General features: G+C 38.1%; 1 protein-coding gene across 2 annotated transcripts in view; it reads right to left on the reverse strand.

Moving 5' to 3' along the window:
- The window catches only part of LOC100366570 (uncharacterized), a 57,760-nt gene that overhangs the window by 42,428 nt on the left and 3,282 nt on the right, over window positions 1–12,050 (reverse strand). For both annotated transcript variants that reach the window (XM_085496988.1, XM_085496989.1), the window contains exons 4-8: window positions 5,631–5,803; window positions 4,754–5,047; window positions 2,369–2,606; window positions 1,796–1,976; window positions 1,079–1,287 (exon numbers count right to left, since the gene is read on the reverse strand). In XM_085496988.1, coding sequence (XP_085353114.1) covers window positions 1,079–1,287; window positions 1,796–1,976; window positions 2,369–2,606; window positions 4,754–5,047; window positions 5,631–5,803 — 1,095 coding nt within the window. The remainder of the gene's footprint in view (window positions 1–1,078; window positions 1,288–1,795; window positions 1,977–2,368; window positions 2,607–4,753; window positions 5,048–5,630; window positions 5,804–12,050) is intronic.

The raw sequence follows: 12,050 nt of genomic DNA on the forward strand, positions 1-12,050 counted from the left end.
ATCTGCTAAATTAAATACATATGAACATGTAGAATAAAAATAGACTCATTGTTTCCCAGCCAAGTTTGTGAATTTGAAACTCAAATCATTAATGGAATTAAATGCCAGTGAAAATAAATGAATTAACAGTAAGTTTTCCATAAAGAGTTTTTACTATGGATATACACATGTTTAATATGTACAGTATGTGACAATGAAAGATATCATATTTACTCTATTAGAAGCACATATAAAAAAATCACATTTGTTGTATACTAAAATTTATTTTGACCATAGAAATATTTCTTACGTGAACGCATGCACTACTAATATAGTAAATATGGTATCATGCTTGTTATAGCAAGAATGTCAACTACATAGTACACATTATCTTATAAGTAAGTGTGATATCGAAATGTCCCACTGTTTTAGCTGTGGTAAAACTATGCTGTATTTAATCGACACAACGCGAACTTTAACCCTGTGTTATTTTTATTTTTTGATTCTGGTGTTATTTTTTTAATGTGGGGTAAAAAAAAACAATATGGCACACAGAGTGCAACCCAGAATCCACAGGTAACACCACTTTCTAGATAAACATTATTTGAACATGTGCAAAAAGTATCTGATGTCGCAGTACTTGAGTCACCATAATACTTGTTTCTTATTACTTTTTCTTGTTTGTTTGTCACACTTTTTGTTTTGTTTTTAGCTTTATTCCCTTCTACATGTGTAAAAATCAAAATTTTTTTTACAATTGTCAAATTTTCTTTAACGTTGTAAAAAAGCAATATTCTATTCTATTCCATAATAGATGAATAGGGACAGTCATTTTGAGTACAAATCAAAGTGACATGCATTGACCTCTAGTAATGGTTACTCATCCACCAAGTTTGTAGGTAATCTAACAATACATGCCCAAGCTATGGATGTGGACAATAGGACTTCCTTGCTACTGTTTGTAACTAAACCAACACATGAATCTAGAGTAGAAACTACAGAATTTGTCAAAAACAAAATGGATGCCAAGTAGATTAAAAAAACTTAATCAACACCTCACCATCAAATAAATGTAGAATAACCGTTCAAACAATCATACCTGACTTCTTGGTAAATTCCAACACCTTCTTGCAGTAAGCGTCGATGTAAGTTACGTTTAGATATCATGTATTGAGATGACGACTCTCGCCAATCAGATCTCTGTCCACACAGTTCTTTAAGTCTCTTCTCACGTTGTTCTTTGTTTAGTCGTCTTCCAGCGGTTTTAGCGCTTGAACTTTCTTTACCTTGCAGCATAGTGATAAGGATCTAATAGAAAAAAAGAAAGCTTAGAAAGAACTCGTGTGTGCTGAGAGTATCAGAGAGATATTAAAAAATTTGATTTTACATCTCCAATCTAATTTATTCCAGAGCACCTCTACCACAAGTTCAATTTAAATCTGATTTTTTGAGATATCAGAAATTGGCCTATAATAATTAGATAGTCAATACCGGTATACATGTTTTTTATCATTAAACTATCATGTCTGTGAATTACCTAAGAGCATCTATGAACCAAAGTTCAATGAAAAGTGATGATGATTATGCATATTACCGGAATCTCTATGCAAATTAAGCAATTAGTATACAATGCACTTGAATTTCAATCGAAACCTAATCAGGCCCATAGAATTGTTTTCAAACACGTCATTTACCAAGGCTTATTGAAATGCAATAACTGATTTTAGAGATACTGGAGTCAAAAATCAGCAATGAACATAATAGAAATTATAAACTATTTGTTATTCTAACGTGCACAAATCGGACAATTACTAACCTCCCTTTCGTGAGTGTGTTTTCGTACAGCTATTTTGATGACATCTACTTGTAACTCAACGATTCCTTTATTTTTATTATCTGTGATGCTTTCATCTTCAAATCTCTGTACTTTTCTTTTTTTCCAGTTCTGTAATCTTTCAATTGCTAGCTTCTCTTGCCTGTTACGATCGCTGTCGAACCTAAGTGGCAATAATAGATTGAATATTGTCACGATCAATGTAATTACCAGAATACTGTAAAGGGGTTAATCATTCACTGGGTTTTAATTTTGCTTATTTCGCTGACTGGAACATGCGCTAAATTAAAACCCAGTAAATATGTAAAATTTAGCATAGAACACATTATCTAAATGATAAAACCGTGAATTTAAAACCCACTGAATATGCCTGAAATGCTAAATCAGTGAAATTTAAACTCAGTGAAAATTAGTAATTTTACAGTAGCTTGACTCTTCTCCACATATGACAGAGAAATGCCTGTTGTTTTGTGAGTGTAAAACCAAATGCGACAAAATGGCCGCCAATCAGCTAATAATATATGCATTGATTATTAGTATATGCTTCAAACTCACTTTGGACTTTTGAATAACTGAGGTCTTTCAGCGATTCCGACAGCAATGCTGGAATTTTCAAACAAAGCTTCACTCTCTGCATACTTTTGTTGTCGGATAATTTGGACATACACAGTTATAATTTCAGCATTATTCAATGTCTTATCATTTTCCATTCGTAGTTTTGACAGCAGGTATTCACGTTCCATCATATGACGACTATGTAGATCTGACAGTAGCTCACCACCTGTGGTTGACCCTGTAACAATGAAGCATATTATGTTTATTCCCATGATGCCTCATTCACAATGCAGCATAATGATGTACTGTAAAATACTTTATTTTCGCTTGAAATTAATTTTCGCTATTTTCATTAAAGGAATGATTCAGTGAAAATAAAATCCAGCAAATATACGTTTTTGTCCTACATTTTACATTCTACTTGTCAAACAAGCAGCCTATCGGCTGAGATAGCTTGGCTGTTAGAAATGCACATTTCAATTAAAGAACTGAAGACATCATCAGAAAATGAACAATATGTATAGTATCAAAGCAATCGGACTTACAGTTTTTAACAAGAAGTCAAAAATATCACTTTCTACCAAAAATGACCAAAATATTCACCAAAATTAGAGAATTGAAGATATCAACACGAAATGAACAAATCTGAGACAGGTCTACATGTAGTATCTATATATGTAATATCAAAGCAATTGAACTTTTGGTTTTTAACAAGAAGTCGAAAATATCACTTTTTACCAAATATGACAAAAATATTCACCAAAATTATAGAATCCAAGATATCATCACGAACTGAACAAATCTGAGAAAGGTCTACATGTAGTATCTAAATATGTAATATCAAAGCAATTGAACTATTGGTTTTTAACAAGAAGTCGAAAATATCACTTTTTACCAAAAATTACAAAAATATTCACGAAAATTAGAGAATTGAAGACATCATCACAAATTGAATAAATCTGAGAGAGGTCCACATGTAGTACCTATATATGTAATATCAAAGCAATCGGACTTGTGGTTTTTAACAAGAAGTCGAAAATATCACTTTTTACCAAAAATTACAAAAATATTCACCAAAATTAGAGAATTGAGGATATCATCACAAAATGAACAAATCTGAGAAAGGTCCACATGTAGTACCTATATATGTAATATCAAAGCAATTGGACTTGCGGTTTTTAACAAGAAGTCGAAAATATCACTTTTTACCAAAAATGACAAAAATATTCACCAAAATTAGAGAATTAAAGATATCATTACAAAATGAACAAATCTGAGAGAGGTCCACATGTAGTACCTATATATGTAATATCAAAGCAATTGCACTTGCGGTTTTTAACAAGAAGTCGAAAATATCACTTTTTACCAAAATGACAAAAATATTCACCAAAATTAGAGAATTAAAGATATCATAACAAAATGAACAAATCTGAGAGAGGTCCACATGTAGTACCTATATATGTAATATCAAAGCAATTGCACTTGCAGTTTTTAACAAGAAGTCGAAAATATCACTTTTTACCAAAAATGACAAAAATATTCACCAAAATTAGAGAATTGAAGATATCAACATGAAATGAACAAACCTAAGAGAGGTATACCCAAGGTACATATACACTGAGTATCAAAGCATTCAGGCTTGTAGTTTTCAAGAAGAAGTCGAAAAAGTAAAACATTGACACGGACGACGGACAATCACTCATATGATAAGCTCCGCTCGACAAAGTCGACAGCGGAGCTAAAAAACTGTTAAAATAAGTTCCATACAAAACACCCCATATGTCTTTTCAGCAAAAATTAATTCTAGCTAAAATAAAGTATTTTACAGTAGTTGTTGATATACTTTGATAGTCCAGACTAAGTAAACAAAAGTGGTGCTGCCTAATTGGCTAGAATATTTGGTGTTAGGATTTGTAAGCCAATGAGGAACGAGGTTGCAAAACAAAGAGAATCTGTCTGCTGAGCAGTGTATGTAAATAAGTGTGTACATGAATGGTTAGATTTTATTGTGACCATATGTACTGCTAAATAAAGTACACACACAACAGAAAAACTCAAACATTATTACTATCCTAAGATCCTTTTTATATCATAATACCATTACATCACTGAATTTAAAAAAACAGCAAAATATAACACATTTTTAACTGCAAGAACAAGTTCATAGTATGCTTGCCATACAGCATAAATTACACTGTGAATTATTTTATTTCCATCATTTCCCTGAAGAAATGATTCAGTGAAAATAAAATACAGTGAATTTTTCTACATTTTACATTCAACTTATGAACAATCAGTGAAAATAAATTTCATACAAAACACTCAAAAATTCTTTTCACTCAGAAAAAATTAATTCCAGCTAACATAAAGTATTTAATCAACTACCTTCAATGAGTTCCTGGTGGCTTTTAAGTAGCCGTTCATTGACCTCGTCTTCAGTGCATCCATCAGAAATCAACTGAGTTCGATGATTCTCATCATCAACCTTTCGAGACTCATGAATCTGTATGAGATCGCCAATTAGAGCAACTAATCTGTGTGGGTAAGTCTGCGCTGTCTCCGCCAATGCACCCAGTTTATCCATCTGATATTCTTTACGAAACTTCTTCTCTTTGATGTCCAACAGCATCACCATCTCCTGCTGCTCACTTTCAGACATCGTGGACCAAAAAGTTTCTCCTGCAAAAAAAAAATAGTAGTCAGATTTTAGTGATTTTACTTTATGTGTGTTTCTAGTAGAGATGCGTTTCCAATAAAACAAATATGGTATGTGAGATTCCATTGGAAAGTATTTTGGCATACTGAAACCTAATTTTCACTGCTAATTTGATGATTAAATGGCATTTGTGAGGACAACATTTTGCAAATATTGCTTGCTGTCACTTTACAACTTTAGGACCCAAGTGAGAGATAAATCTTAACAAATTTTGTGAGTTAGTGAGTCCAGGAAGGCATGGTAATTTTCACTTGGGTCCTAGGGAGTCACAGAAACTTTCAAGGGGTCCTAGGGAGGCAGTGACATTCACTCGGGTTCTCGGAAGACACAGTGCCCTTTCACTGGGGTTCTAGTTCACAAATGTGTGAATTTAAAAACTAGTGAATATGATCAATATAATAGCAAAATTAAATATGAGTACTGTGGCAGTATAAATCTGGTATTTTCTACATAATGCTTTGATGAAAACCTAATCTGAATCACTGCACAGCAGTTATTAACTTAATTAGTTTTTAATGGCGATCTTTTGACACTAAATTTACTTACCAACATGACTTTGTATACATTCCCGGAAGAGCTTCTGTCTCAACATTTCATACTTATACTCCAACGAATCAAGAATGTCATTGGCTCTAACCCTGTCTCGTGCCTTGATGGTATTTTCCTCATAGTCTGTACCATCATCAAATATTAATGCCTCAACGCCACCTTTATCCCATCTAAAAGAATTCAATATGAATACAATGGCAATGTTAATCTGAAACTAACTAGGCACCCCTATTTTTGTGCTAACCACCAATCAGCAGAAAAACACCAAAAAATGCTCCTCAAATTCGAAAATTGATAACATAACTGTTGAAAAAAAATGCGTTTTTGTTTTCATCATAATTTTTTGTTGCAGTGGTTCACAAATTCCATTCCTAGTGTGACGAGCTGTTTGGGACACCCCTTTAATTTTATTTATTATTATTTATACAATACCAAAATGCAAGGAATGAGCGTACCGCAACGGGACAGAATAATTCCCTGTACACTCATATAGAACAGAGTAGTCCACCCCTGTTCTATTTTCGATCCGCCTGCAACGCTATGCGGCCGGAGGTGTTTGACCTGAGTCACGTGGTCAGGGAAATCCCCTACTTGGGCCTCTTCCTGCTCGACGGCGTGAAACTCAGTCAATAAAAGTTATACGTAAGCACAACCTGGATCTAGAATCTATTATTTTTGCTGACACTCCCCATTTTTGTCGGAAATCCGTGTCACATCTTTTGGTGCCGAGACCAGGATCTAGGATTATTTGTGCAGGACAGGCGGAGCCAGTTCGACTTTGTATGAAGTTCAACTGTAATGTTATTGGAGCCAGTGTGTGGTAAACTGTTGTAGTATTCTTCATTACATGTGACTGACTGTATGGTATCATCATGGAAAATGGAAACCCACACGATTTGCTAACTATGGATGGTCCAGTACCAATGGGTGAACAATATACTCCACCACCTACTGGCAGCATACCCACAGCGACCCCGGTGCACTATAATACACACCAGAGGTATGCACAGCAACAATATCAGAGCCAGCCACCCATTCCATACAACATGTCAGATTGTTTACCAGTGGCAACATCGACACCATACCACCCGGGCAATCAAAGCACAGGACAGTATTTGCAACCACCTTTAATTCCAGTACCACAATTTAGTCAACCTGTAGTGTTAAACCCACGAGTTGAACCACATTATAACATTACGTCATCACATCAAGTTCGTAATGTCCCTGTTTTTAATGGTCAGCTTGATGGTAAAATACTCATAGAGGACTGGATAAGAGATATACAATACCTGATGGATGCTGGAGCTATGCATGAAAAGGTAAAATTTTCAACAATAGTGCGACATTTGAGTGGGGAAGCCCGCAAACTGGTGCTGAATTTGCCCAAAGAGCAACAGAGACCACAGAATGCACTGGATGAACTGAAGGCGGAATATGGTGATGGGTTACTTTCACTTGACCCAATGGCTGATTTCTATGAGAGAAGACAGAAGTCTGGTGAGTCTGCTTCAACTTATGCAATCATGTTAGAGGACATTATGAGAACCATCGAAGAAACACAAAATTGTGGAAACCCCTTCTCTGACAGGGATTACAAATTGACCCAACAGTTCATGAAGGGCATAAATGATACTGACCTCTACAATAGACTAGCACCAATGGAGCCGAGGCGAATGACATTCCATAGATTACAACAGGAACTCAGACAAATAGCCAGAGAGAAAAGAGCCATACCTGCTGCATCGAAAGTTAAGAAATCACAGAGTCAACCGCAAAAGTCTAAAGATAGTCATTACACAGACAGCAGTGCTGCTGCAGGTTCAACTACCCATGATCTTGCAGAGGTTACATCATTACTACATAAAATAGTCCTGACTCAGGAGCAGCAATCCAGTCGGCTAGATAGGTTAGAATCCAAAGGTCAGTCTGCGTCTGACAAAGTAGACAAACCAGTTCAAAGCACTCAGTCATATAGTTCTGAGATAATTTGCTTTCGATGTAAACAACCCGGTCATATTGCTATTGGATGTCGTAATACACCACAGGATGGTGGGGCAGCAAGGAAAGGAAACAGGCCTTTAAACGAGTAAAGCCTGTGGAAAAGGGACTATCCACAGGTGACAGTGTCAAATGTCCCCCAGTTCAAGTTAACAGAAATTCCAGCTGGAGTGCAGAGACAGTGCAACAAGTTGTTGGACCTTTAAATGAGGCAGAGGTCAAAATTAATGGCAAAATATGCCGTGCATTGATTGATTCTGGTTCTCAGGTTACCACTGTGACAGATGAATTCTGTCAAGCACACCAAAAGCTTAGAAGCCTGGAATGTGAACCGTCTGACGTGGAGATTGAAGGAGCTGGTGGATCGGATGTGCCTCATTATGGAGTTATTTATGTTGATTTGATGTTTCTTGGGCAACAATATCTCCATGTGCCTACCTTTGTTGTCCCTGTGACTGAGTACCGCAAGGATGTTCCCTTGTTAATAGGAACAAATGTGATTCGTAGAAGTCAGAATGCATTGAGAGCTGTGTATGGTAAATGTTATGAGAGTGTTGTACGTAAGAAGTCGAAGGTGTGGTACAACACATATCAGACTTTACAGAAAACTGAGCTTGGAGGTAAGACTGGTTGTATTGGGCCAGCCAGAAGTGTTGGACGTGGCCATATGGAAATACCTCCAGGACAAGAGGCTCATGTATTGTGCACAGTACCAAGAGGCCCAAAGGGGAAGTCGTATACTGCGCTGGTAGAGAACCCTATAGATAGTCAGTTACCCCATGGACTAGTGGTTGGCCGAATGTTAGTTAATGTAGATAGTGGTTTGATTAAGGTTAGAGTAAATAACCTAAATCAGCGACCAGTGACCATCCGGCCTAGAGTCCATGTTGCAGATCTACATGCAGTTAGTATGGTTCAGGACTTCCCAGGCACCCCAGAAGAATCTGAGAATGATTTTATCGAAAGGGGTAGTACAGTGGAACAGAAAAATGCACACCATGGTTCAGGTCATGAATATGGTAGATCACATAGACATGTTAAGTCAGCTGCTTGTCGTAGTTCAAATAACACAGAAGCCAATCTACCTGACGTTGACTTGAGTCAGTCAGCAGTGAGTAATGGGGATGAGTTGGACCAGCTAAAGGAGTTACTGAGAAAGAACAATGATGTGTTCGCACAGCATGCCCTTGATTATGGTAAAACCTCAACAATCCAACATGAGATTCCATTAGTTGATGACCACCCATTCCGTCTACCTCCTAGACGGATACCACCATCTCAATATCAGGAAGTGAAGAAACACCTGGAAGACATGCAGTCTGCTGGCATTATCCGTCCAAGTAAGAGTCCATATGCCTCTCCGATAGTGATTGTTCGAAAAAAGGATGGAACACCGCGAATTTGTATTGATTATAGGCAGCTAAATCTCCGCTCAATACGAGATGCATTTCCACTCCCTCGCATTGACGATGCATTGGAATCTCTTGGTCAAGCACAATATTTTTCAACACTTGACCTTACTGCTGGCTATTGGCAGGTGGAGATAGCGGAGAAAGATAGAGCAAAGACAGCATTTACTACCCCAATGGGTTTGTTTGAGGCGAATAGAATGCCCTTTGGCCTCCAAAATGCTCCAGCTACATTTGAGCGCCTTATGATGACATGCTTTGGTGACCAAAACTTCAGTACTTTGTTGATCTACCTTGACGACATAATCATTTTTTCAAGAACATTTGAGGAACATGTAGATAGGTTGCAAATGGTGTTCAATCGGTTACGTGAACATGGGTTGAAACTTAAACCTCAGAAGTGCCATCTGCTGCAAGAGAGAGTGCATTATTTAGGTCATGTTGTTTCCCGCCATGGTGTATCAACTGACCCAGAGAAGACTGACAAAGTCAGGTCTTGGAAGACACCAGCAGACAGAAAGGAAGTGCTTCAGTTCCTTGGGTTCGCAGGGTATTATCGGAGGTTTGTCAAGGGATATTCAAAGTTGGCAGCACCTTTGTTTCGGTTGACTTCAGGAGACCCAAGGAAGAAGAAGAAGGGTAGTAAACAGCCAAAGAGTATCCCAACCGCTTTTGTATGGTCTGAAGAATGTGATAGTAGCTTCAGACAAATCAAGGAGAAGTTGACTACTGCCCCAGTGCTTGGTTACCCCGACTTTAGTAAACCCTTTATTTTACAGGTCGATGCTTCAGGAGAAGGTTTGGGGGCAGTACTAGCACAAGTACAGGAAGGGAGAGAGAGAGTAATAGCTTATGCCAGCAGAGGTCTGGCACCCGCTGAAACCAGGTATCCAGCCCATAAACTGGAATTTCTATGCCTAAAGTGGGCAGTCACAGATAAGTTCAGGGAACATCTATATGGCAACACCTTCACTGTTTTAACGGACAATAACCCGCTCGTCTATGTTCAGACAACGGCAAAGTTAGACGCAACAGGGCAACGATGGGTGTCACAGCTTGCATTATTTGACTTTGACATCAAATACAGACCTGGAAAAAATAATGCAAACGCCGATGGACTCTCGCGAATGCCACAGAGTGAAGTCGCAGACACTTTTCGTGGAGTTTGTGGTATGCACAAACATATTGAGCTACCTACAAAGAGCGCAGAGTATGATATTACTTCTAATGATGGGACGAACACATTACCTGTCATGACCCCTGTGGAGTTAGAATTAAATCAACTGGAAGATGTTGAGGTCGCCCCAGCACTTTCCTACAGAAAACTACAGAGAAAGCCAAATAGGAAACAGATAGACAGTTTGAACAGCAGGGCTAAGATGATCGTGAGACAATGGGATAAGCTTTGTGTGAGAGAAGGTGTACTTTACCGTGTGGTGAATTCGTCTAATTTAGACCCAGTCTACCAATTGGTCCTGCCAGTTAAACTGCGTAGATCTATCTTTGAAGCTCTCCATGACCATATGGGACACCTTGGTTTTGAGAGGACACTGGACCTTATTCGTAGTAGGTTTTATTGGCCACAGATGTACACACAAGTGAAAGTGTGGTGTGAAGAATGTAAACGATGTTGTTTGCGCAAGGCTGCACCAGCGGCAGACAGAGCACCACTTGTGAGTATTCGTACTTCTGCGCCCTTGGAGCTGGTATGTATGGACTTTCTAACTTTAGAGCCATCTAAAGGCGGCATCGAGAATGTACTGGTTCTTACCGATCATTTTTCGAGATATGCACAGGCCTACTCAACACCAGATCAGAAAGCTAAAACAGTGGCCAAAATACTGTGGAAATACTTCTTTTCTCAATATGGATTCCCCAAGAGACTACACTCAGATCAAGGTAGAAATTTCGAAAGCGCAGTCGTCAAGGAGCTTTGTGAGATGGCTGGGATGTCCAAAACCCATACCACACCTTATCATCCAGAAGGGAATGGCATGACCGAAAGATACAATCAAACTCTCATGAATATGCTAGGCACCTTGGATCAATCACAGAAAGCAGATTGGAAGGAGTATCTTGAAGCAATGACTCATGCATACAACTGCACTCGTCACGATTCAACAGGTTACTCTCCGCATTATTTAATGTATGGTCGTCACCCAAACCTTCCCGTAGACCTGATTTTCCACACTGACAAAGCTAACAGCCAATCTAGTGTGGGTGTAGATCCATCAGATTATGTCAAATCTCTGCGAGAAAGACTAAAAATCGCCTACAAAACAGCAACAGAACATGCAGATAAGGCTAGGGATCGTCAGAAAACCAGATACGACAAGAAAGCTAAGGCTATACCATTCAATACAGGAGACCGTGTGCTAGCTAAACTAAAACAAACTGGCAAGCATAAGCTTGGTGACAAATGGGAATCTGAACCATATTTAATAGTCAAACAACTGGAACCAGACTCGCCTGTATATGTTGTACGGTCAGAAACTAGTTGCAAGGAGCGAACCCTACATCGCAATATGCTTAAAATTTGTACATTCCTACCTAGTAATCTAGATATTCCACATAAACAACAAAAGGAAACAACCTGCCAAGAATCAACTCCAGACATAGATGATCTGAGTGATAACGAAGATGAACCTAATGGAGATGTTGTTGAATTCTCTGTTAGCCAGACACCACTAACATCCATTCAAACAGATATAACCCCACACTTCTCTGTAATAGAAACTACCTCAACATTGAACAATGTCATTCAACATCAGCCAAACCCAACTATACAGGCTGAGCCACCAATTGTCACAGGTAGCCCAACTGCTTTAACAGAGCAACCATCATGCTCACCCACAGGAACACAAATAAATGTGACAGAATCTTTACACATTCCAAGGGAAGTTTCCACTAACTCAACTCAAGATCTCTCGCGTACACTAGCAAGTAATACATCATGCCAGAACTCTGAATCAACCTCAGAACCAATTCAACGTTATCCACAGCGAGTTAG

Source organism: Saccoglossus kowalevskii, chromosome 3 (assembly GCF_978046115.1).
Source record: "Saccoglossus kowalevskii chromosome 3, keSacKowa6.1, whole genome shotgun sequence".
Taxonomy (NCBI): Eukaryota; Metazoa; Hemichordata; class Enteropneusta; family Harrimaniidae; genus Saccoglossus; species Saccoglossus kowalevskii.